The 27,669-nt window shown below is 48.5% G+C and overlaps 1 protein-coding gene across 1 annotated transcript; it reads right to left on the bottom strand.

Moving 5' to 3' along the window:
- Nucleotides 1-14,649: 14,649 nt before the first annotated feature.
- On the bottom strand, nucleotides 14,650-26,514 carry LOC141091848 (microtubule-associated serine/threonine-protein kinase 4-like). Its single transcript, XM_073577602.1, has 17 exons — nucleotides 26,497-26,514; nucleotides 26,294-26,393; nucleotides 25,702-25,769; nucleotides 20,682-20,781; nucleotides 20,525-20,589; nucleotides 19,362-19,461; nucleotides 18,758-18,825; nucleotides 17,852-17,937; nucleotides 17,455-17,663; nucleotides 16,940-17,078; nucleotides 16,719-16,851; nucleotides 16,362-16,527; nucleotides 16,152-16,250; nucleotides 15,796-15,918; nucleotides 15,547-15,656; nucleotides 15,297-15,453; nucleotides 14,650-15,076 (listed from the first exon to the last, which is right to left on the bottom strand). Exons 1-17 carry the CDS (start codon nucleotides 26,512-26,514, stop codon nucleotides 14,979-14,981), a joined length of 1,839 nt encoding a protein of 612 aa, XP_073433703.1. The 3' UTR covers nucleotides 14,650-14,978.
- Nucleotides 26,515-27,669: the final 1,155 nt, after the last annotated feature.

Below are 27,669 nucleotides of genomic sequence, written 5' to 3'. Positions count from 1 at the left end.
ACAGTAGTCTAGGCATGGGGCCTTATGGGGTGTGCGTTCTACCCATGGTGGCACATGTAATTGGGCCGATACACAGGGTCTCTTTAGCTACACTTAAACTAATTTGTTTGGCTAGGAGGATGAGGAGCTTGTGGCCTAACCCCAAATTATGGCTGTGTGAAGCCACGTATCGCATCCTAATGTAACGGCCTCATGAGGCTAAAATTACATGCCCAGGAAGGGGGGGGTGCTGATTGTAGAGTCATTTTATAGCGCGCGCTAAGGTTAATGATATTTTTATGGTTGCACTTACGAATTTTATGCTGCTCATCACGTGGTCGGTCACTAAAGTCATGGTACATCTGGCGACAGATGCGCCTCCATGACGCCTCCTTTCTTGTGCGGTTAGCATAATTTGCATCGCGTGGGTCCCATATTTCTGGACGCTCCTGCACCAGCACAATGAGCATCTCCACATTTATGTACGTGGACGCCATGCTGCTGCTGTACTCCGTGGAGGCGTACTTCCTGGATGTCTGGAGCGCTTTTTGAGCTCATTTGCATGTCTACGCTTCCTGATGATGGATTGGCCCATTTCCTGTCACCAGCCAAAAGACCAGCGTATTTCTCGCAGGTCACACGTGTGTTCCGTGTGTAATCCGTATTTTTTGCGCACCCATAGACTTGCATTGGCGTACTACGAGAGTAGTACGCTGACAATCGCAGCATGCTGCGATTGGCACGGAGCGTAGAATACAGATGAGAAATATACGCCTGGTGCGAGTGACCCCATAGAGAATCATTGGTCCGTGTGTAATGCGTGCTTTTAGCGCCTCTCTCCCGTATTCCTCGCCAGTGTGACCCCGGCCTTACGGTGCGACCCTGCAGAGCACTGCTTTGAATGGAGTAGAAGTGCACATGCTTGGCCTCTGCTCCATTCATTGACTATGGGACATCATTTAGAGGATTTTTAGCAGTCCCTTAGACAATGAATGGAGCTGGGATCCATCATTTCTAGAAGGACTTGCTTACATGAGCATATAACACGGCCGAGTGCACTCTGATGTGTTATCGGATAGCACTCGGACCGGGGTTGTACTGTAGGGCAATACAGACTGAATTCAGATCACGCTCACCCATACAAGTCTATGGGCGTGTGAAACATCGGACTGCACTCGGATTTCATCCAAGTGCAGTCCGACATCTGCAGACCCCGGCAATGGAGGAGATGGAGAAATTAGTTCTCTGATTCTCTAATGCAGGAGGATCAGATCACAGTAAGATGACGCTCGGCTCAATTTCTCATCACAGTTTGAGCCGAGTGTCATTATCATAATCGGCCCGATTCACTTGCGTGACAGAACATACAATCATGTGAGCGAACCCTAACATTCAAGGAGAGGTTTGGCAGATGTCATGTGTGCATCACGCTGCGATGATGACGCTGTGCAGGGCCTACTAATCAGGAAAGGCGCTCTTTATACCTGCAGGTAGGAAGAGTTTCGCTTGTCTCTGGTCTGGCAGCCATGGACTACCAAGGTGGCTACTGGCCCTGTGTCCTGCAAATATTTTTGGTCATCTCTGACATTAATCCCAGGATCACATGGCTACTTGTGGTTGTGCCACATATAGTCACAAGGTCCAAAAACTGCAAGTAATAATAGAAAATACAGAAATAAAGTAGTTTTTTATTTATTTATTTCTGATGACTGTTGGGATACGGATCACAAAGATCAGATTGACTATTACTTACAATGTCACCATGAGACAATGCGATCTTATAATGCGCTAAGTCACAGTGCAGCTATCAGATCTACATAAAGATAAGAAGTGGTGTATGTTTTGTCTGTGTAGGGCTAGTTTCACACTAGCGTTACAGGGCGCAGCGCACGGCCGTCGCTAAGCTCCGCCCCGGCCACACCCCCTCCGGTCAGCTCCTCCTCTGATCGCATAACGCTGCATGCGATCAGCGTACCCTATATATTTAGTGTTGGGTACGCTGGTCGTGCGCTGGTACACTTTTGCCTACGCATCCGCCCTTTTGGCGCTGCGCTGACGTGCGCCAAACGCACTGTGTTGCATTTTTGTGCGCTCGGCGCAGCGCTAAAAGGGCGGATGCACCGTCAAAAGTGTGGAAGCGCACGACCAGCGTACCCAACGCTAAATATAGGGTATGGTGATCGCATGCAGTGTTATGCGATCAGAGGAGGAGCAGACCGGAGGGGGCGTGGCTGGGGGCAGATTTGTCCGCTCTTCGCCAGTCGTTACACTGGCTGCCCATTCATTATAGGATCCAACTCAACGTACTTGTTCTCACCCACAAAGCTCTCCACAGTGCGACACCCCCTACATCTCCTCCCTCATTTCTGTCTATCAGCCTAACTGACCACTGCACTCTGCAAACGACTTTCGACTAACATCTGCACTAATCCGTACCTCCACTCCCGACTCCAAAACTTCTCCCGCGCTGCACCAATCCTCTGGAATGCTCTACCTCAAGAAATTAGGACCAGCCACAACTTGCACAGTTTTAGGCGCTCCCTCAAAACACATTTGTTCAGAGCGGCCTATCACGTACCCTAATCAAAGTCATTTTATGTGTAAGTGTGCGTATGTAGCCCATTCACTATCTCGATCTATCCCCCAGTCTCTCAACATGGCTGGACCATCACTGTAAATACATCATTGTAAATACACACCTGTACTTTGTTTCTCCCCCACCTCATTGTAGATTGTACGCTCTCACGAGCAGGACTGTCTTATTTTGCTTTAATCACTGTATTATTGTTAAAGTTGTTACGGGCAGCATGGTGGCTCAGTGGATAGCATTTCAGCGCTGGAGTCCTGGGTTCAAATCCCACCAAGGGCAACATCTGCAAGGAGTTTCTATGTTCTCCCCGTGTTTGCGTGGGTTTCCTCCGGATACTCCGGTTTCCTCCCACACTCCAAAGACATACTGATAGGGAAATTAGATTGTGATGACAGTGATGACAATGTGTGCAAACTGTAAAGGGCTGCGGAATATGTTAGCGCTATGTAAAAATAAAGATTATTATTACTCTTTCACAATGCTCTTTTATCATGCGGATAACGGGCAGAATCCGCCTGAAAAAATAAACTCTGTACACTAATGACCTTAAAGGGGTTTTCCAATTTCAGAAAACCTCTTACCTTAAGTGTTTGTTAAAAAAAAAACCCTGCGATTTAGTCACCCTCCTCCGGTCCAGCGCTGAGTCTCTGCGCTGCAGCCAATCAGTGAGCTCAACCTGAGTTGACAGCAGAAGCCACAGAGCAAATCTAGCATGCCGAAACCGCAGCAAAAACGCACAAAAATAACAAAGGAAAACATGCTTTTTTTCCGCAGCTTCTTTCCTGCCAAGAGATCAGGTTTTGCTACAGAAAAAAAAGCTGAAAAAAAAGCTAGCGTGAACTTACCCCAAGGCTTTGATCACACGTTGCGTTTTTTTAATGCAGATTTTAAGCTGTTGGTTTTACAGTACCAGCAAAGCCTATGAGGTTTCAGAAATCTCATGCACACAGCTTGTTTTTTTTTTCTGACTGATTTGGAGAACGGCTACCTTTTTGCAAGCTGCAACATGCCACTTCTTTTAGGCCTCTTTCACACATCAGGTCCGGCGCTTTTGACAGAAACCGGATCCGGCGAAATGCAATGCCGGATCCGGTTTCCCCCCCATTGACTTGCATTTGCGCCGGATCGCGCCGGATGGCCATGCGTTTCATCCGGTTTTCGCCGGATCCGGCGTCTGGAAAAAAAGTCTACTGTAACGTTTTTTGTCTCCGGCGAAAAAGCCGGACACGCCGGATCCGGCGCGTCCGTCTTTTTCACACAATGAAAGCCTATGAGCGCCGCAATGCGCCGGATCCGGCGAAAGCCGGATACGGTGGCCGGATCCGGTTTTTTTGGTCTGAGCATGCTCAGTAGCTCTGCCCACAAGACATATATAAAAGCAAGACAGTGGGACCCACAGCCACACCCAACATGCCACCCAAGCCAAGAACCAGGAGAAGGCAGCAGACATCTGCAGCACCATCAGCACCACCACCACCAAATGGAGCAGCAAATGGAACATGCTGAGGAGGGGAGTCCAGCAGCAGATGAGAGACGGTAATTATCAAATCCCCCATTCCTCCAAACTAGGGCCATGGAATATCAAGATATTCATTGGCCCTTTGTTTTTCTTTATTCAACAGCCGCCAAAGAGATGCAGCAGCAGCAGCAGCAGAAATGGCATCACTGGCAGCAGCAACAGCAGCAGCAATACCCACAGCCATGGAGTCTGGCCATCAACAGGACAGCACATCTTCTTCTGGGAGCCCTCCCTCGCATCGTCAGCGTTTGACGGTAAGTTTTTATTTCCAAAATCCATCATCTCTGTAATATATGTCTATTCATTGACTTTTATTTCAAAACAGGATTCACAAGATGAAGAGGAGCTCCCAGAAGAAGAAGGAAGGGGTGGACAGACACCTGGAGTGGGCTCACAATTGGTAAGTTTTTTGCATCAAACGCAGAAACACAACATCACACTACACACAACACATAGAAAACAATGTTCTGCAGACCACACACAGCAAACAAATGCCTACATCCAAAGACATAACATTTTTTGTTTTCTTCTCTAGTCTTCCCAATCTGGTGCTCGGCCAAGAGGTCCTCGCAGTGCCTCCCAGGGTCGTCGGCGACAGCAACACGACGGTCACCAGCGTGTAAGTATAAATATTTTTGCTTTGTTTTTTTGCACTTTTTATTTCATTTCTTTTGTGGAGGCTAATTATGTTATTTTTGTCTTTTTCTTTAACAGCCTTCACAGCGTGCTCCCGACTCTGACGGTGAGGATGGAGGGATTGATGTGGACCACCTCATCGATCTCGTCAGAGAAAGGGAGCCGCTCTGGAATATGGCTGACCGCCGCCACGCTGACCTGATCGTTACCCGACGACTCTGGGAGGAAATCTGTTCGCTCCTTGTGGACCGCTGGGAGGACCTCGAAGCTCGGGCCCAGATTAAAGAGCGTAAGTATATACAGTACCGGTTGCTTGATGTAAACCAGTGTTTCCCGAACTCCAGTCCTCGTGGTCCCCACGGATCATGTGTTCAGGATTTCTATTTACTATGGAAATCCTGAAAACATGACCCCTGGGGACCATGAGAACTGGAGTTTGTGAAACACTGATGTTGTATACTAACCACTCCTTTCTCGTTTCAGGGAACAGAATTGTGAATCGGTGGCGGTCTGTGAGGGATCGTTTCAAGAAGGAGTTCAATAAAGAGATGCGGGCCCCGAGTGGATCTGGAGGACGCAGGAGCAAGTACAAGTACGCACAAGCCCTGTCGTTCCTCCGGGAAACAATGCTCACCAGAAGGTAAATATTACACACCACATGTGAAAAAAATGTTAGATGTAACTTTTTTTTTTCAGCCAGGGCCATACCATGTCACTATTTTAATTGTTTTTTTTTCTCTTTATTACACAGCACGGTGAGCAACACTCGGGAGCCTGCACGATTGGACCCTTCTGAGGCGATCCCTGAGGAGACCGGCACCGAGGGACACTTCGACCGCCCCGGTACATCTGCACCTTCCCAGCCTTCCCACACATTCGACCCATCTGTCCCATCCACCAGCACAGGAGCATCGTGGCCGCCTACATTACATGAAGCTGCTGGTGAGGAGATCGCTTTCCCTTTACCCCACCCTTCTGCCCCTGCCACCTCTAGTACACCTGCGGGTACTGGGCGGCAGCGGCAGAGGGGTCAGGAAAAGAGTTATGCGCAAGAGTTCTTGCATCTGAATGCATCTTTCCAGAACTGTCTAAAAGTCTTGTCAGAGCAAATCTCCGCAGGCTATCAGCAGATCAACTCCAGCATTCTGGAGGTGAAGACACTTCTGCAAACCATGCATTCAGAAGCAAGATCTTCGCCAAACCACACCTTTTTCAGGTCTGTTGTGGAGCGCATGGCAACACTATCTCCTACCCAGCAGATGCATGTAATGCATTTGTGCCACGGTGCTCTACAGCAGGTTACCTCCCAACCTCCACCTCCCACCACTGTAGTTCCTCCACCTGCACCCCCTCCAGCCACTTTCCATCCTCCCCCTCCTATTACATCTGCACCCCCTCCAGCCACTTTCCATCCTCCCCCTCCTATTACATACCAGCAACCTCACCAGTACCAGCAACCTCCCCAGTACCAGACATCTCCCCACTTCCAGCAACCTGCCCCGTACCAAACTCCATCCCCGTACCAAACTCCTTCCCCATACAACTTTCCATCAACATCATCTGCTCCTACAGTCCCTGCCCAACCCTCCACTCCACCGCCCACCACCTCTTCTGCCTCCCACATGTCCACCCATTCTGTAGCTTTTTCCACACCTTCACCTCTAACTGTTCCTTCCCCACCACGATCCCAGTCCTCTCTCCACACACCCAGTGTCGAAGTGTCCCGCAGCCCCTCCAGCAGTATTTCCACCCCACAGTACACAGATTTGTAATGTGTGTTTTTTGTAATAAAAATGCCCATTGGGTTTAAAACCTTTATTAAAAAAGTTTTTTGCACTTTAAAAACATTTTACAAAAAAAAAAAAATTTAAATAAAAGTTAAATTATCGTTTCACAATGGTTGTCTGTCATTTCTTTCTGCGGCGAACTATGTTTTAAAAAAAGGTTAAATACAGGGTATTTCAAAGGTAAAAAGGTATTCAAAACCAGGTATATAACTGTGGGTAAATTTTAGCTTTTTGCCACAGTTGTGTTCCTGGTTGTGTTTGAAGCAAAGTATTTCACCTAAAAAGTTGTGTTTATTGTTGGTGATTTCCTACCAATGTACACAACTTTTGTTAAAAGGTGAAATACTTTGCATAAAACACAACCAGGTACACACCTGTGGCCTAAAGGTAAAAATAGTAAGACCATGACAAGATAGCCAACTTTGGTTGGCAAAGGTATATACTGTTGGTCCAGAAGGTACACAAGTTTAGGGCACAAATCTTTCACACTCTGTCATCCCAGTGTACTCTGCCTTGAGGTGACATAAAGTATAGTGGAAAATTGTCCCTGAAACCGTCACAGAACTTCTAGTTTTCCAATGACAACATCCATCTTCGCCAGTAACTTACTCTTCTCTCCAACCTGCACTTTCTTCTCTACAACCTGTCAAAGAAGGGCTGTAGGAACACGCTATATCTAGTTTTCCAGTAGCCAATCCCGTTCGGAAGGCCACAAGGGTCAATTTTAAAAACCGGATCCGGCGTAATCCGTCGAAAAACGGATAGAAAAACGGATAGAAAAACGGATGAACCGGATGAGACGGATCCGGTTTTGTCTGTCAAGAACAAGACGGATCCGGCAGAAAACCGGATCCGGCACTTCAGGTTTTACAAAACATTTGCCGGATCCGGCATTCCGGCACGACGCCGGATCGTGCCTGACGCCGAAAACCTGATGTGTGAAAGTAGCCTTAGCGTTTTTTTCTGCACATTTGCAGCATTTTTTCACCCATAGGAAACAATGTGTAAGTGCAAATATTCAGCAAAAAAAAAAGTGGGTATCAGGTTTTGCTGCATTTTTGGTGCAAAAACCTTAAGGAAGTTCTAAGCATGATTTTTAGGGGCACTAAACTTTAGTAGCCTGCACATGAGACATCAAAAATGCAGCAAACCCTCAATTTTGTAAGCAGGTTCTTTACTGCAAACAGAGCAGGATTTGCCTGCAGAAGAAAAAAACTGCAAAAATGCAAATATTACATGTCTTATTATATATGCCGGGCGTGCTGAGCCTAGTAGTTCTACACCTGTAACTCTCCCAAAACACTGCACACTTCTGCACTGGTGACACCCAACTGCCTGCATAAGACATCGTACTCTGCTGCCTGCACAAAGTATTGCAGAGAGCACCGCTATACGCAGGTCATGCCCCTGATACGCGGTGCACTCCATCCTCTGGAAAGAAGATCCGGCCCGGCCGGAAACAGAGTGGAACGCACTGAGCTCCACTTACCGGAATTGCGCCCTGCCGGAGAGACGGGTTGGAACGCATGTGCGCTCCAACAACCATAAGCACACCCGGCGCCAGATACTACTGGATACAAGCCAAGCGCCGACGGCGCCTGAAATAACAGTCACTTTTACCTAAAATAACCACCGTGACCCCCCCGGGAACCGGAAGCAGTGACTACGGTAGCCTCATTATAAGTGGAGACTCCCGGGGCACAGCTGTACGTCTCCCACCATTGCGCACTCCTATCTGGAGCCTATGATGAGGGACAAAGGGGGAAACACGTAGGGACGAGGGACACAATACTGGGAACTATTATACCACATAAGGAATCTGTGCTGCTACCCAGAGTGTTTCTCCATGAATTCCCTGTGACCAGTGACGAGGCCGCATACTCTTACCGGAGCGCCCGAGCTTCTATTACATGGTGTCTTATGTGCATTCTGCCCCCTGATCACTGCAGGGTCCATCGTGGCACAGAGCTATGGCCGAGTCACAGGGAGGGTCTGCCATTACACCGATCCTAACCACTGTGAGGGTCCGCCATTACACCGATCCTAACCACTGTGAGGGTCTGCCATTACACAGATCCTAAGCACTGCAAGGGTCTGACATTACACCGATCCTAAGCACTGTGAGGGTCCGCCATTACACCGATCCTAAGCACTGTGAGGGTCCGCCATTACACCGATCATAATCATTGCGAGGGTAAGCCATTACCCCGATTCTAAGCACGGTGAGGGTCCACCATTACACTGATCCTAAGCATGGTGAGGGTCCACCATTACACCGATCCAAAGCAATGCGAGGGTCCGCCATTACCCCGATTCTAAGCACGGTGAGGGTCCACCATTACACTGATCCTAAGCACGGTGAGGGTCCGCCATTACACCGAACCTAAGCACTGCAAGGGTCCGCCATTACACCAATCCTAAGCACTGCGAGGGACCGCCATTACACGGATCTTAAGCACGGTGAGGGTCCGCCATTACACTGATCCTAAGAACGGTGGGGGTCTGCTATTACACCGATCCTAAGCACTGCGAGGGTCCGCCATTACCCCGATCCTAAGCACGGTGAGGGTCCACCATTACACCGATCCTAAGCACGGTGAGGGTCTGCCATTACACCGATCCAAAGCACTGCAAGGGTCCGTCACTATGTGGCGCTCCTGAGGCTCAGTCGCCACAGAGGTACTGCACCTCCTCCTGAGGTGTGGTGCCCCACCATCCAGGTAAGTTGGAGGCTCCTGACCACGCTCCAACACCTGCTTCCCACACAACACAGTAGTTCATTAAAGCCACATTGCGGCCCTCTGCTTGGAGTGTAGCGGAGCACCTTTGGTGGCTCCCTGCTTGGAACACGAAACGTGCTGGGAGGTGGGTGGAGTTAGAATACATAAAAGAGCAGGAAGGGTTAGGATTTGAGGTCAGTCAGTGAGAGGGAGTCACTCAGAGAGGAGTGAGGAAAGAAGATCCCTGAGAGAGAGGGATGGAGGAAGGAGGTGCTGCAGCAGATCTCAGTGACCTGGGTCTGCTGGCATGGGAAAGGAAAGAAGGAGAAAGACATTGAAACGAAACCTGATCTTCCATAAGAAGGAAACACTAGTATGGAACGTAGGAGTAAAAGGGAACAGAGGACGTGGGTTAGAGGAAGAACCCTGCCTAGAAGTTCTAAGCACAAGGCCAGGGCCCGGTCCCCGAGGTTGTATGGATAGTAATGGTCCTACAGCAGAGTAGGAGTAGGAGTAGGAGTGGAGTAGTGAGCTGTAAATGCACTACTCCCATCTAAGACTTGGGGGCACAACAGCAACCTTGATAGTGAGCCGGGACTCAGGAGTAAGGAGTTCCCGAAGCAGGCTACAGCTGTCTGCCGTACAAATACCACAAAAACGGCTATCAATACTTGAGCTCATCCACTAAAGCTATAAGCAAAACAAAGAAAAAATGGAATCAAGAGCAATGAATAAAATATAAGATTTTTTATTTATACTCAGTAGAAACATACAATATGTAGATAAAAATATCAAAAAAATATATAAATAAGGGAATCAGCGACATCCAATTACCACATATCAAAAAGGGTCAAGGCACTAATGTTAATCCATACGTACAGGCGGATAACAATAACAGAATCGGCTCTCTAGATTATCTTTTTAAATGTATTGGTAAATAACATCTCCTATAAAGTGCATAGTGCATATGCTTTCTCTTAATTATCTGTTAAATATAATGATAAACAGCGTCTCCCATTAAAGTGCATAGCGCAGATAGGGTTATAGGGTTATAATAACCACCAGTGAGCGAGACTGTTGACTGGTATAAGCATAAATAAAGGAGAGAAATAGCCAATTTCATGAACGAATGCCTCATATTCAATTTGGGAAGTACCAACCTCTATAATATGTGGACAGCGGGACCCCTACGTGCGTTTCCCTTCTTGCTTCATCGGGGGGGGGCACATTAGTGCCTTGACCCTTTTTGATATGTGCTAATTGGATGTCACTGATTCCCTTATTTATATATTTTTTTGATATTTTTATGTACATATTGTATGTTTCTACTGAGTATAAATAAAAAATCTTATATTTTATTCATTGCTCTTGATTCCATTTTTTCTTTGGTTTACTGTCTGCCGTACAAGTAGAGTTCCTGGGAACATCTGTCAGGAGGCACTCCAGTGTAACTCAGTACTGGCACTATAAGAGGAGACGTTCAGAAAGGCACATGTTGGCGGAGCGTTGGAAGGGAGCATTCCATCTGGAGTGGAGGTTGATTGAGTCCCTGACCCGGAGGACACAGCACGTAGGCGGGCACCTGTGTGTACTACAGACTGTGAGTAAAGCTTTGGAACTACAAGCCTGGTGTCCTCCATTGATTCTTGCGCCAACACACCTGGTACCGCTACATATGGGTACCAGCTTCTACACCGCTTGTGCCTCTCCTCTACCCCGACATCTACACTGCCCTGGGATTACAGCTCCACCTGTGGGGAGCTTCACCATCTTGGCTGCAACACCCCACCAGCACCAGAGGATCTGCACGCAGCGTCGGCTCAACATTTCACTTGACGAACACCACAGGTGGCGTCATAAACTATTCCATTAATTACATTCTACCATTCAAACTTCCCCTATTAATTGGGCACCCAGGGCCACGGACCGGGTCACCGCTGCTGTGACACCGGCCCGGTACCGAGTACCCCCCACAGCCCTGGGAGGGCAACCCAATTACACCGATCCTAAGCACTGCAAGGGGCCGCCATTATGTGGCTCCCCTGAGGCTTCAGTCGCCACAGAGGTACTGCACCTTCTCCTAAGGTGTAGTGCCCCACCATCCAGGTAAGGTGGGAACTCCTTCCACATTCCAACACCTGCACCCCACACACAGGATAGTTCAGCAGGGACCCATCCAAGCTTTATGCTGGAATGGTCATAGGGTGCCTTTTGTGGTCCCTGGCTTCGTAACACGAGAGGTGCTGGAGAGGCGAGTGGAGTTAGCTATAAAAGAGAGGGAAGGTGTAGGATTTCAAGTCAGTCTGACAGAAGCTCAGTCTGGGGTGAGTCCCAGAGAAGGAGGTCAGTCAGACGAGGGTCTGAGAGAGAGCAGGCTGATAGCAGGTCAGCCTGAGAGGAGCTCAAGGCGGAGGAAGGCAGTCAGTCAGGAGAGGCTGAGGACTGGTCTTAGTGGAACGAGCTCCCTAAGGAAGGAAGAGAAGGAGAAAGAGATGTAGACCGGAGACTACAGATTCCATAAGAGAGATAGAAAAGATCGGAATGAAGGAGAATAGAAGGACGGTGGGATGCAGGTTGAGAAAGAGAGGGAACCCTTCCAGTCCAGAGAGCGCAAAGGCCGGGGCCCGGTCCCCGAGGTTGATTGGATCTTTATGTCCGGCAACAGACACCGGAGAAGTAGTGAGCGGCTAGCGCCTTGCTCCCATCATAGACTTGGGACACAACAGCAACTGAATAGAGAGCCGGGACGCAGTGAGGAGTCCCCGAAGCAGGTTACAGCTTTCTGTCATACAAGTAAAGACTAGGAACACCTAGAGAGAGGCATTCCAGGGTAACTAAGTACTGGAGTGCTTCGCACCTAAAGGCGCATTGGAGGAGTCGTTCAGTAAGGTACATGTTGGCGGAGTGTGGAAGGGAGAACCCTATCCTGTCTGGAGGTTGGCTGGAGCCCTGACCTGGAGAACACAGTACGGAGGCAGGCAGTTGAGTGAACTGCAAACAGTGAGTAAAGCTTTGGAACCGCATACTCTGGTGTCCTCCAGTTATTCCCGCACCACTACACCTGGGTACCAGCCTCCATACCATTCTGCGCCTCTCCTCATCCATTGCACCTACACTGCCCTGGGACTACAGCTCCACCTGTGGGGAGCTATACCATCTTTGCTGCACTACATCAGTCCCAGCGGATCTGCATGCAGCGTTGGCGTAACATCTTACTGGCCAAACACCACGGGTGGCGTCACAAACTATTCTAATAAACTTTAACACCATTAACATCACCGCCATTGATATTGGGTGCCCAGGGCCACGGACCGGGTCACCGCTGCTGTGACACATTCTCGCCTGACACCGGCCCGGTACCGAGTACCCCGCTGCCCTGGGTGTGCGAGGGCGACCCAATTACACCAATCATAAGCACTGTGAGGGTCCGCCATTACACCGATCCTAACCACGGTGAGGGTCCGCCATTACACTGATCCTAAGAACGGTGAGGGTCCGCCATTACACCGATCCTAAGCACTGCGAGGGTCCGCCATTCCCCCGATCCTAAGTACGGTGAGGGTCCGCCATTACCCCGATCCTAAGCACGGTGAGGGTCCGCCATTACCCCGATCCTAAGCACGGTGAGGGTCCACTATTACACCGATCCTAAGCACTGTGAGGGTCTGCCATTACCCCGATCCTAAGCACTGTGAGGGTCCACCATTACACCGATCCTAAGCACCCGCACCTTATCATATGTGACATACGGCAGTGACTTAATACTGTGAGGGTCCACCATTACACCGATCCTAAGCACTCGCACCTTATCATATGTGACATACGACGGTGACTAAATACTGTGAGGGTCCACCTTTACACCGATCCTAAGCACTCGCACCTTATTACATGTGACATACGGCAGTGACTAAAAACTGTGAGGAGGTAGAATAAAATGTAAGGCTTATTTTTTCACCATGGTTTGAGGCGCTGTCTTCTTTTTTATTGACATGGAACTTTCCCAGGTTGGAGTCCCTGGTTTTTGACGTGCGCTTCTGAAATTTTGTCTATAAGATTTTGACATTTGTGAGGTGCGGTTCAACCTTTTTACTCTATATATTAAATACTGTGAGGGTCCGCCATTACACCGATCCTAAGCACTCGCACCTTATCATAGGTGACATACGGCAGAGTTTTTGTCATCATCCAAGATGTTCTGGGCAACCCAACGGACTAATTCCTGAATAAAATCTGACCGAGTGTATGTGGCCTAGTATTCAATCCATCAAGGCTGGCATAGCTCCTGTAGTTGCAGTTTCTGGTTGCGGTTAACCATCCACTCTGGTCCTCTTCAAAAGGCAGAGGTGATTGGGTTGGACATGGTGCCGTCTGAAACCTATTGTGTAGGCCTCACCTATGGTCTGCAGGGTTTTTATATATGCCTCCCTGGTTGTGGAGCCCTTGGACGGTGTCTATGAACATCAGTCCCTTGCAGCTCCCCTGGATCCACCTGGCTCAGTAATATCCCACTGCTGCCATCAAATGTGAAGACATGTGGGTTAGTGGGTGCTCTTGTCCACTGGTCCGAGATCGCATGGGCTCATCCCATTGAACGCCCACTCTCCTTTTCCGGTGGTCAGAGTACTACTCAGACAACACAGGGTGAAGGTAAACAGTGTTGCAATACCTTATTGATTCAACAACAGACAATAACATATAGAACAGTCCCAGCAAATACCCAAGGTGGTGCAAATTATAGAGTCTCACTTTTCCGCTGGCTCGCCGGGATTAGAGCAGCTGTGACTTCGGGATTAGAGCAGCTGTGACTTTAAGTCCATCTAGTTCAACCTATATCCTAACCTAACCTGCCCTAACATGTTGATCAAGAGGAAGTAAAAAAAACCCATGTGGCAAACAGTAAGCTCCCCATTGGGGAAAAAAAATCCCTTCCCGACTCCATATTCAGCAATCAGACTAGTTCCCTGGATCATCGCCCTATCAAGGAATCTAGTATATTATACTTTTCAAGAAAGGCTTCCAGGCCCCTCATATTTTAGTAATTTGTGCTCTAATACGATGTTCCAGTGGCCGTGGCTACATGTCTCACGGCTGTTAGGCAGTCATAACACATGGAGGGAGGGATTGTCTATCAAACAACTATCAGAGTACGCTCGCTCATCACTAATAGCAAATAATAACCTGCAGCAAAATGCAACTCAAGAGTCAACATTCTGACTCGTACGAACAATAGTCTATGTCTCTTGACCGACTGAAGAAAGACAAGTCTGGCATAACTAAGATTAAATGCTGTGTCGTCACAGCATATGTACAGTATATACATACAATATATATAAATATGGATACATATTGTCTGCGTATATTTGCTTTTTATAACAGAAGTGTTAATATATTATTTTTATCAATTGACAAAATGCAGAGTAAAGTTTAATGAATATTTTCTTTATTAATAATAGGATAAAATGATAATGGAGGGAGAAAACCAGGAACTGAATCAATAGACGAAATCATAGTCTGATAGACAGCCGGGGTCAGATACCAGGTGATCAGTATGGATACCGCGGAGCCTGGTTAGAGGCCATAGATGTCCAGTATGGATACCGCGGAGCCTGGTGACAGAGGCTATACATGTCCAGGTAGAGATGTGACAAAAGGACACTGCTAGATGATGAAGGTCCTTCTATACTTCTCCAACAGTGATGGTGTATCTGCTGGACTTCAGGGCGCTGGATGTGGAGGTTTCCCGTCTTTTAGATGTCTGTAGGGGAGCGGCAACAACATGTAAGCACGCTGGCAGCCCTGGATAATCCACGCCGGCAGGATGATAAGATCCGGCGGAAGATGGAACCTATGAGAATAGAAGTAAATGCAATGTAAGTGATGGGACTCCATACAACATGATACTTCTGTGGGGTCACAGTGGCCAGACAGCTGAGGAATCTCATCACACAGAGGTCAGGGATCATCACCAACCATCATACATGTGATAATCCCATCACTGACAGATGACACATGAATTCTTCTCACTGACCGACATCACACAACATGGACATGATTCCCAATCTCACCTCTTCTTCTTTTCCCCTTTTTTACATTTTCTTGGCTTTCTTGCTCTGCATTGGGATTTATTGCAGAATTTGTTATCTCAATATTTGATGCTTGGGTACACTCTGGATGGGACTTTGAATTCTCATTGTTCATCGTGATGGTAGCGATGGTGCAAAGCTAAATAAGGGAAAAAATAAGATATGAAAAACTTTTTTTTACTTTGAGATGTCTTTTTTTTACATATTCTGGATTTATTGGTCATATATTCACTTTAGAAAGCCTTCCAGAGGATGACGTAAAATTTTGGAAGTCAAGGTCCTTGTCCTCACTTGTGTCCTCTTCATTCTCTGAGACCATAGGCATGTCTCTAGTAGCGTGATCTACAAGACATAGGTAATGAAATGTTACGAGAGGTTTTGGATATAGCACAGTCACAATTCATCCCCGAACCGGATGTCACATATTAAGGAAGACGAGACAAACAACAACTTAGTCTAGATGATGTCTCCTTCTACTTACTGATAAAGAGTCTGGTGTCCACATCTGACAAAAGATGAGGAATATACATTGGCTTCTGATTTAGAAGATTGTCAAAATCTAATTTTTTCACGAATGGATGATCCTTAATCTCAAATGCTCCACCTGGAAAAAAAAAAAAAATTGATGAGGACATTGTCAGAAACTGCTGAATATCTGAACAGTTTATCCTAATCTGAACTAATGACGTAACTGAGCCAACATGAAGGAAATAGAAAGAAAGTCACAGTATGGAGAACTAGAAATAGGCGAGCAGAAAGAGAAGTGCTGACCCTCATGGACATGAACGATTTGTCCTCAGTGTAATAAGTAAATATTAATACTATTATATCTGTTACCTGTCCCAAGTCTTTGCTCAGGATTTTTTTGGAGCAGCTCAGTGATGAGGTTCTTAGCCTTACGGGGTGGATGGCGTTTGTGATTCCAAGGTATTTTTGCTGTTATATAGAAAGTTACAGAAAATAAAACGTTTGTATTGGACTGTAAGGTGCAGCAAAGGAAATAACCAATGTAACCAGTCAAAGCAAAAATCGGATCATTCTACTTACCCATGACAATCAATCTTTTAAGCTCAGTTATGAAATCCACATCAAATGGTAAAGATCCCACCAGAAATTCATGGAGGATGATACCCATTGACCACCAGTCAACAGGTCTTCCGTAGTCTTTCTTCATGATGACCTCTGGGGCCATGTAATGCAGGGTACCACAATTCTAGAAACCAACAGAATATCCAGATGAGAGGTGATGAAACTCATTATTAAGACAAGTTCTCACCATTAAATACACAGTGACAGAATATCAAATAGAAGTGGAGAAGTTCTCCAGAAATGAAGAACGTAGAGAAGAGACAATAGTGGTGAGATATGTAAAGAACAAGCTAAGTTCCAGTAAGTGATGCTAACCTCACGGTCCTTGAACTCTCTGGAGATGTCCTTCGCTGATTGCTTATAGGTGTTGGTTTTTGGTATCATGATACCAATTTTTGAAAGCCCAAAATCAGTGACTTTAATGTGCCCAGCAGTTGTAATCAGGAGGCTGTGAAAGAGAAGAAGGTTTTAGGCTCACAGATCGTGTGATCATAAATAATAACTCCCCTCTTTATTACACTATAGGGGGCACTTACTTCTGCGGTTTCAGGTTTCGGTGCACCACACCATAGCTGTGCAGGTATTCCACTGCAAGAACTGTTTCTGCAAAGTACAAGCGGGCCAAGGGGATAGATAAATGGCCCCTGGTTCTTAGAAGGGACGCACAGTCTCCACCTATAGAAGAAAGGAAATATGAGCGGTGAGGGGTTTATAGAGCAGATCACCAAGATGTATCATGAGAAGTGAGCTGAGACATCGGAGCAGGAGAGAATATATACAGATATAATGCATATATAGTGCACAGAATATTGGTCTGAGGTCACGGTGAAATGTCGTCCATATACAGTGATGCCACAACTGGTCTACAGCTGGAGATACAGACGAGCTCAGTGCGGACATACAGGGACATCACACATCAATGACTTTCCTTAATATCTACAGTAAATGCTGGGTGGGGATGCAACCATCCTCGTGGACAAGTCCTAACAATATGAGTCATGATAAGATGTCCGCAGACATAGGCTGAATATAATATATGTACATGTCCTACCTCCGACATACTCCATGACCATACACAGGTGAGATCTAGTAGGGAAGGAGCAGAGGATGGAGGCCACAAAGGGACAATCAGCGAAGGTCATGATGTCCCTCTCCAGAAAGGCCGCGTCCACATCTTCTTCAGTTTCCAGGTTCTTCTTCGCCATTTTCTTCATAGTGAAGATCTGCTGTGAGTGTTTGTGCTGCACTAAGTAGGCAGCCCTGGAGAGAAGAAGAATCCATGGTTAATAATGAGCCCTATAAAAATCCAGCTATAGAAGTCCTTGGACAAGACAGTGATGTGGACTCAGATCATGTCCCTATGATAACACTGTATGGCAGAGCACAGAGGCGGAAGCCTTGTCATAGGGAACCCTGAGAAATGTGGATAATGCCAACAAAAATCTCACCCAAAACATCCGCCGCTGATCAGTTTGGATGTCTCGAAGTCGCTCATATGCGGCTTTCTCGCCGGGATCAATGATTCCATCAAGTTCTATAATAGAAGAAGCAGAAATGAGGTTAAGATCTAGAAGCTGCTGGAGAAAAGCTCCAGATGCAGAAACGTCTCGTACTACATCATGTCTCAGCTGATTTGCACTGATCCGATGTAGGTGTAGCAGTGGTGGGGCTGATGGATTGCTTCCTGACACTCCAAGGGTTAAATGTATTTGTTGTTCATGTGTGTGATAAATGGATGATACCCACTGGGGCTACAGCTAGCTGAGACAGGGTTAACTGTAGTGGCCGATCCAGATTGGGAGGGAGAACTGAGAGCTATTGGCAAGTCCATGAAGTGACAGTCAGTTAGTGTGTGAACCGCAGTGAACGAAGTAGCAGGCCTAGGACGAGAGGCTGCTAAGGATAGCGTGGGACTAATACTCTGGGCAGTGAATTGCTGAAAATACCTTTCCATGTGATTCGTCTACGAGTGTGGGTGGGATTTTACATAGGGAGCTACCAATCTCTAGTGTGGGTGGGGTTAGACACAGGACGCAGCTAATCACTGGTGTGGGCGGGGTTATACACACTGGTGTGAGTGGGATTATACAGGGCTCTGCGTTCAGAGCACTGCCAGATTTGCAGCAGCGAATATAGTGTAAGGTAATGGACACATGGCTGGACTCAGGGTCTCTGCCTCTACATCATGCTGCTCTCAGATGTGGAGTAAATACCTGCTGACAGATTCCCTATAATATAACTGCTATTATCTCGCCCAGAATAGAGACGGCCCCTGGTTACATGGGGATAATCCTGGACGGGTCATTCACCCCCAGGATCAGTGACGCACAGACATCTCTCTCTATGATACTTACAGTGGCAGGCTTGTGGATCTCCGGGATATCACAGATCACACTCTCAGGATCCGGCAGCTCAGGGGTTTCTACAATAGAGATAAAATGTATCAGACACCATTAATCCCACAGACATAATCCAGCGACATCAGGGAGGAATGACGAGACGTCTGTAGGTGGGATTAATCCTGGTTATATGGGGGCTCTGAGTATGGGGACGGGCAGCGCAGCCTTAGACAAATGTGCTGTCAGTGATGGAGGACCCCGATCACTACATGAGGAGCCCCCCACCCTCGCTGCACATGTGAGTGATGGGAAGAGAGCTGGAGCAGAGTCAGAATATGCAAATTAGCCTGGAAGTGCAGTGGGGCATGTCCCTGCACTCAGACTCTTCTGCCACGCCCCTAGGGCACTTCTATCCTGCTTTGCATATGACTTCTAACTCCCATTTCTCTTGACTTGCACATTTGAGGCCATAAATCGTCCGCTCCAGTCCTCCCACTGTTCCACATGTGACATGGCCGCCCGGTTCCCATCACACAGAGGGGAAAGAGTAAATGTGACATTCTCCCTGTCCAGAAGAATATCCGGATATTTCCAGTAGACGGTCGTGTGATCGGCTCACCTGTGGTCAGATCGCTGTTCAGCCCCGACTGACTCGTATTAGTGTCCGGGGATTCCGGGGGGACATTTTCCCCATCTTTGTCGTCGCCTTCTTGTGTCTCCTGATAGATAGAAGATATAAAATAAGATGTGGAAACTTCTACTGATCCCCGAATCCATAAATCAGAAGGACTGACCCTACACCTAGAGACGCCTGAGTGTCACCAGACAACCAGGCGCCATCATGGGAACAACGACTTTTTGTGATCACTACAATCAGTGTTTTATCAGCAGGTGATTATCAGTACAGGACTATCTGTCTTGTGCCCTATAGTCCTGCTGCTCTGAGTAACCGCGCCCCCACCAATGACTGGCAGCTATCTGCCTATAAACTGTACATAGGAAGCTGCCAATCACTGGTGTGGGTAGGGTCAGACACAGGAAGCAGCCAATCACTGGTGTGGGTGGGGTTATACACACTGGTGTGGGCGGGATTATACAGGGCTCAGCATTCAGAACACTGCCAGACCTGCAGCAGAGAATATAGTGTAAGGTAATGGACACATTGCTGGAATCAGGGTCTCTGCCTCTACATCATGCTGCTCTCAGATGTGGAGTAAATACCTGCTGACAGATTCCCTATAATATAACTGCTATTATCTCCCCCAGAATAGAGTTGGCCCCTGGTTACATGGGCATAATCCTGAACGGGTCATTCAACCCCAGGATCAGTGATGCACATATATCTCCCTCTATGATACTTACAGTGGCAGGCTCGTGGATCTCCGGGATCTCACAGATCACACTCTCAGGATCCGGCAGCTCAGTGGTTTCTGCAATAGACATAAAATGTATCAGACACCATTAATCCCACAGACATAATACAGCGACATCAGGGAGGAATGACGAGACGTCTGTATGTGGGATTAATTCTGGTTATATGGGGGCTCTGAGTATGGGGACGGGCCGCGCAGCCATAGAGAAATTTGCTGTCAGTGATGTAGGACACCGATCACTACATGAGGAGCCCCCCACCCTCGCTGCACATGTAAGTGATGGGAAGAGAGCTGGAGCAGAGCAGGAAAATGCAAATTAGCCTGGAAGTGCACTGGGGCGTGTCCCTGCACTCGTACTCCTGCCACGACCCCCAGGACAGTTTCATCCTGCTTTGCATATGACTTCTACCTCCCATTTCTCCCGATCGCTCCAGTCCTCCCACTGCTCCACGTGTGAGCTGGCCGCCCGGTTCCCTTCACACAGAGGGGAAAGAGTAAATGTGACGTTCTCCCTATCATGTATAATATCCGGATATTTCCGGTAGACGGTCGTGTGATCGGCTCACCTGTGGTCAGTTTGCTGCTCGGCCCCGGCTGACTCGTATTAGTGTCCGGGGATTCCGGGGGGACATTTTCCCCATCTTTTTTGTCGCCTTCTGGTGTCTCCTGATAGATAGAAGATATAGAATAAGATATGGTACCGTCCACTGATCCCTGAATCCATAAATCAGAAGGACTGACATTGCACCTACAGATGCCCGAGTGTCACCGGACAATCAGGTGCCGTCATGGGAACAACGGCTGCTTGTGATCACTACAATCAGTGTTTTATCAATAGGAGATTATCAGTACAGGGTTATCTCTCTCTTGCCCTGTAGTTCTGTTTCTCTGAGTAACCCCACCACCACCAATGATTGGCAGCTTTCTGCCTATAAACGGTGTACATAAGAAGCTGTCAATCACTGGTGTGGGCGGGGTTATATATAGGATACTGCCAATCACTGGTGTGGGCGGGGTTATACACAGAAAACTGCCAATCACTGGTGTGGGGAGGGCAACACACAGGAGGCAGCCAATCATTGGTGTGGGCGGATTATACACAGGAAGCACCCAATCACTGGTGTGGGCGGGATTATACACAGGACGCAGCCAATCAGTGGTGTGGGCGGGGTTATACACACTGGTGTGGGTGGGGTTATACAGGACTCAGCGTTCAGAGCACTGCCAGATTTGCAGCAGAGAATATAGTGTAAGGTAATGGACACATGGCTGGACTCAGGGTCTCTGCCTCTACATCATGCTGCTCTCAGAGGTGGAGTAAATACCTGCTGACAGATTCCCTATAATATAACAGCTATTATCTCGCCCAGAATAGAGACGTCCCCTGGTTACATGGGGATAATCCTGGACGGGTCATTCACCCCCAGGATCAGTGACGTACAGACATCTCCCTCTATTATACTTACAGTGGCAGGCTCGTGGATCTTCGGGATCTCACAGATCACACTCTCAGGATCCGGCAGCTCAGGGGTTTCTACAATAGAGATAAAATGTTCAGACGCCATTAATCTCACAGACATAATCCAGCGCCATCAGGGAGGAATGACGAGACGTCTGTTGGTGGGATTAATCCTAGATATATGGGGGCTCTGAGTATGGGGACGGGCCGCGCAGCCATAGAGAAATGTGCTGTCTGTGATGAACGACAGCGATCACTACATGAGGAGCCCCCCACTCTCGCTGCACATGTGAGTGATGGGAAGAGAGCTGGAGCAGAGCCGGAAAATGCAAATTAGCCTGGAAGTGCACTGGGGCGTGTCCCTGCACTCGGACTCCTCTATCACACACCCCCAGGGCACTCCTGAGCGGCACATTGGAGGCCATAAACCATCCGCTCCAGTCCCCCCACTGCTCCACATGTAACATGGCCACCCGGTTCCCATCACACAGAGGGGAAAGAGTAAATGTGACGTTCTCCCTGTCCTGTATAATATCCGGATATTTCCGGTAGACGGTCGTGTGATCGGCTCACCTGTGGTCAGATTGCTGCTCGGCCCCGGCTGACTCGTATTTGGGTCCGGGGATTCCGGGGGGACATTTTCCCCATCTTTGTCGCCGCCTTCTGGTGTCTCCTGATAGATAGAACATATAGAATAAGATGTGGAACCTTCCACTGATCCTTGAATCCATAAATCAGAAAGACTGACCCTGCACCTACAGACGCCCGAGTGTCACCGGACAATCAGGCGCCATCATGGGAACAAAGTCTGCTTGTGATCACTACAATCATTGTGTTATCAGCAGGAGATTATCAGTACAGGACTTTCTCTCTCGTGCCCTATAGTCCTGCTTCTCTGAGTAACCCCGCCCCCTCCAATGATTGGCAGGTTTCTGCATATAAACAGTGTACATAGGAAGCTGCCAGTCTCTGCTGTGGTCAGGATTATATGTAGGATACTGCCAATCACTGGTGTGGGTGGGGTTATTCACAGAAAGCTGCCAATCATTGGCGTGGGCAAGGTTATACACAAGAAGCAGCCAATCAGTGGTGTGGGCGGGACTATAAAGGGCTCAGCGTTCAGAGCACTGCCAGATCTGCAGCAGACAATATAGTGTAAGGTAATGGACACATGGCTGGAATCAGGGTCACTGCCTCTACATCGTGCTGCTCTCTGATGTGGACCTGCTGACAGATTCCCTTTAAAATAACTGCTATTATCTTGCCCAGAATAGAGACGTCCCCTGGTTACATGGGGATAATCCTGGACGGGTCATTCACCCTCATGATCAGTGACGTACAGACATCTCCCTCTATTATACTTACAGTGGCAGGCTCGTGGATCTTCGGGATCTCACAGATCACACTCTCAGGATCCGGCAGCTCAGGGGTTTCTACAATAGAGATAAAATGTTCAGACGCCATTAATCTCACAGACATAATCCAGCGCCATCAGGGAGGAATGACGAGACGTCTGTAGGTGGGATTAATCCTGGATATATGGGGGCTCTGAGTATGGGGACGGGCCGCGCAGCCATAGAGAAATGTGCTGTCTGTGATGGACGACAGCGATCACTACATGAGGAGCCCCCCACTCTCGCTGCACATGTGAGTGATGGGAAGAGAGCTGGAGCAGAGCCGGAAAATGCAAATTAGCCTGGAAGTGCACTGGGGCGTGTCCCTGCACTCGGACTCCTCTATCACACACCCCCAGGGCACTCCTGAGCGGCACATTGGAGGCCATAAACCATCCGCTCCAGTCCCCCCACTGCTCCACATGTAACATGGCCACCCGGTTCCCATCACACAGAGGGGAAAGAGTAAATGTGACGTTCTCCCTGTCCTGTATAATATCCGGATATTTCCGGTAGACGGTCGTGTGATCGGCTCACCTGTGGTCAGATTGCTGCTCGGCCCCGGCTGACTCGTATTTGGGTCCGGGGATTCCGGGGGGACATTTTCCCCATCTTTGTCGCCGCCTTCTGGTGTCTCCTGATAGATAGAACATATAGAATAAGATGTGGAACCTTCCACTGATCCTTGAATCCATAAATCAGAAAGACTGACCCTGCACCTACAGACGCCCGAGTGTCACCGGACAATCAGGCGCCATCATGGGAACAAAGTCTGCTTGTGATCACTACAATCATTGTGTTATCAGCAGGAGATTATCAGTACAGGACTTTCTCTCTCGTGCCCTATAGTCCTGCTTCTCTGAGTAACCCCGCCCCCTCCAATGATTGGCAGGTTTCTGCATATAAACAGTGTACATAGGAAGCTGCCAGTCTCTGCTGTGGTCAGGATTATATGTAGGATACTGCCAATCACTGGTGTGGGTGGGGTTATTCACAGAAAGCTGCCAATCATTGGCGTGGGCAAGGTTATACACAAGAAGCAGCCAATCAGTGGTGTGGGCGGGACTATAAAGGGCTCAGCGTTCAGAGCACTGCCAGATCTGCAGCAGACAATATAGTGTAAGGTAATGGACACATGGCTGGAATCAGGGTCACTGCCTCTACATCGTGCTGCTCTCTGATGTGGACCTGCTGACAGATTCCCTTTAAAATAACTGCTATTATCTTGCCCAGAATAGAGACGTCCCCTGGTTACATGGGGATAATCCTGGACGGGTCATTCACCCTCATGATCAGTGACGCACAGACATCTCCCTCTATGATACTTACAGTGGCAGGCTCGTGGATCTTCGGGATCTCACAGATCACACTCTCAGGATCCGGCAGCTCAGGGGTTTCTACAATAGAGATAAAATGTTCCGACGCCATTAATCTCACAGACATAATCCAGCGCCATCAGGGAGGAATGACGAGACGTCTGTAAGTGGGATTAATCCTGGTAATATGGGGGCTCTGAGTATGGGGACGGGCCGTGCAGCCATAGAGAAATGTGCTGTCTGTGATGGAGGACAGCGATCACTACATGAGGAGCCCCCCACCCTCGCTGCACATGTGAGTGATGGGAAGAGAGCTGGAGCAGAGCAGAAAAATGCAAATTAGCCTGGAAGTGCACTGGGGCGTGTCCCTGCACTCGGACTCCTCTATCACACTCCCCCAGGGCACTTCCATCTTACTTTACATATGACTTCTAACTCCCATTTCTCCTGAGCGGCACATTGGAGGCCATAAACCGTCCGCTCCAGTCCTCCCACTGCTCCACATGTAACATGGCCGCCCGGTTCCCATCACACAGAGGGGAAAGAGTAAATGTGACGTTCTGCCTATCCTGTATAATATCCGGATATTTCCGGTAGACGGTCGTGTGATCGGCTCACCTGTGGTCAGATCGCTGCTCGGCCCCGGCTGACTCGTATTAGTGTCCGGGGATTCCGGGGGGACATTTTCCCCATCTTTGTCGTCGCCTTCTGGTGTCTCCTGATAGATAGAACATATAGAATAAGATGTGGAACCTTCCACTGATCCCTGAATCCATAAATCAGAAGGACTGACCCTGCACCTACAGACGCCCGAGTGTCACCGGACAATCAGGCGCCATCATGGGAACAAAGTCTGCTTGTGATCACTACAATCAGTGTTTTATTAGCCTGAGATTATCAGTACAGGACTTTCTCTCTCGTGCCCTGTAGTCCTGCTTCTCTGAGTAACCCCGCCCCCTCCAATGATTGGCAGGTTTCTGCATATAAACAGTGTACATAGGAAGCTGCCAGTGTCTGTTGAGGTCGGGGTTATATGTAGGATACTGCCAATCACTGTTGTGGGCGGGGTTATTCACAGAAAGCTGCCAATTATTGGCGTGGGCAGGGTTATACACAAGAAGCAGCCAATCAGTGGTGTGGGCGGGACTATACAGAGCTCAGCGTTCAGAGTACTGCCAGATCTGCAGCAGACAATATTGTGTAAGGAAATGGACACATGGCTGGAATCAGGATCTCTGCCTTTACATCGTGCTGCTCTCAGATGTAGAGTAAATACCTGCTGACAGATTCCCTTTAAAATAACTGATATTATCTTGCCCAGAATAGAGACATCCCCTGGTTACATGGGGATAATCCTGGACGGGTCATTCACCCCCAGGATCAGTGAGGCACAGACATCTCCCTCTATTATACTTACAGTGGCAGGCTCGTGGATCTTCGGGATCTCACAGTTCACATTCTCAGGATCCGGCAGCTCAGGGTTTTCTACAATAGAGATAAAATGTTCAGACGCCATTAATCCCACAGACATAATCCAGCGCCATCAGGGAGGAATGACGAGACGTCTGTAGGTGGGATTAATCCTGGTTATATGGGGGCTCTGAGTAGGGGGACGGGCCGCGAAATGTGCTGTCAGTGATGGAGGACCCCGATCACTACATGAGGAGCCCCCCACCCTCGCTGCACATGTGAGTGATGGGAAGAGAGCTGGAGCAGAGCCGTAAAATGCAACTTAGCCTGGAAGTGCACTGGGGCGTGTCCCTGCACTCGGACTCCTCTGTGACACGCCCCCAGTGCACTTCCACACTGCTTTTCATGACTTCTAACTCCCATTTCTCCTGAGCGGCACATTGGAGGCCCTAAGCCGTCCGCTCCAGTCCTCCCACTGCTCCACATGTAACATGGCCGCCCGGTTCCCATCACACAGAGGGGAAAGAGTAAATGTGACGTTCTGCATATCCTGTATAATATCCGGATATTTCCGGTAGATGGTCGTGTGATCGGCTCACCTGTGGTTAGATCGCTGCTCGGCCCCGGCTGACTCGTATTAGTGTCCGGGGATTCCGGGGGGACATTTTCCCCATCTTTGTCGCCGCCTTCTGGTGTCTCCTGATAGATAGAACATATAGAATAAGATGTGGAACTTTCCACTGATCCCTGAATCCATAAATCAGAAGGACTGACCCTGCACCTACAGACTCCCGAGTGTCACCGGACAATCAGGCGCCATCATGGGAACAAAGTCTGCTTGTGATCACTACAATCATTGTGTTATCAGCAGGAGATTATCAGTACAGGACTTTCTCTCTCGTGCCCTGTAGTCCTGCTGCTCTGAGTAACCCCGTCCCCACCAATTATTGGCAGCTTTCTGCCTATAAACAGTGTACATAGGAAGCTGCCAATCACTGTTGTGGGCGGGGTTATATATAGGTTACTGCCAATCACTGGTGTGGGCGGGGTTATACACAAGACGCAGCCAATCACTGGTGTGGGCGGGATTATACAGGGCTCAGTGTTCAGAGCACTGCCAGATTTGCAGCAAAGAATATATTGTAAGGTAATGGACACATCGCTTGAATCAGGGTCTCTGCCTCTACATCGTGCTGCTCTCTGATGTGGAGTAAATACCTGCTGACAGATTCCCTATAATATAACTGCTATTGTCTCCCCCAGAATAGAGACGGCCCTTGGTTACATGGGGATAATCCTGGATGGGTCATTCACCCCCAGGATCAGTGACGTACAGACATCTCCCTCTATTATACTTACAGTGGCAGGCTCGTGGATCTCCGGGATCTCACAGATCACACTCTCAGGATCCGGCAGCTCAGGGGTTTCTACAACAGAGATAAAATGTATCAGACGCCATTAATCCACAGACATAATCCAGCGCCATCAGGGAGGAATGACGAGACGTCTGTAGGTGGGATTCATCCTGGTTATATGGGGGGCTCTGAGTAAGGGGACGGGCCGCGCAGCCATAGAGAAATGTGCTGTCTGTGATGGAGGACCCCGATCACTACATGAGGAGCCCCCCACCCTCGCTGCACATGTGAGTGATGGGAAGGGAGATGAAGCAGAGCTGGAAAATGCAAATTAGCCTGGAAGTGCACTGGGGCGTGTCCCTGCACTCGGACTCCTCTGTCCCACGCCCCTAGGGCACTTTCATCCTACTTTGCATATGAATTCTACCTCCCATTTCTCCTGACCAACACATTGGAGGCCATAAACTGCCCATTCCAGTCCTCCCACTGCTCCACACGTGACATGGCCTCCCAGTTCCCATCACACAGAGGGGAAAGAGTAAATGTTTCGTTCTCCTTATCCTGTAGAATATCCAGATATTTCCGGTAGACGGTCGTGTGATTGGCTCACCTGTGGTCAG

The sequence above is a fragment of the Dendrobates tinctorius genome, unplaced genomic scaffold (assembly GCF_039654945.1).
Source record: "Dendrobates tinctorius isolate UK_male_01 unplaced genomic scaffold, ASM3965494v1 ptg000056l, whole genome shotgun sequence".
NCBI classification, from domain to species: domain Eukaryota; kingdom Metazoa; phylum Chordata; class Amphibia; order Anura; family Dendrobatidae; genus Dendrobates; species Dendrobates tinctorius.
The sequence above is the reverse complement of the archived record's forward strand: the minus strand, read 5'-3'. Positions and strand labels throughout refer to the sequence as shown.

What these genes read in the sequence shown, in the direction of transcription:
- LOC141091848 (XM_073577602.1), bottom strand. An exon ending in GAACAGCGATCTGACCACAG is followed by an intron (nt 18,826 to 19,361) that starts GTGAGCCGATCA and finishes TCTCTATTGTAG; the next exon opens with AAACCCCTGAGCTGCCGGAT. An exon ending in CGAAACCTGAAACCGCAGAA is followed by an intron (nt 16,852 to 16,939) that starts GTAAGTGCCCCC and finishes TCTCTTTCACAG; the next exon opens with CCTCCTGATTACAACTGCTG.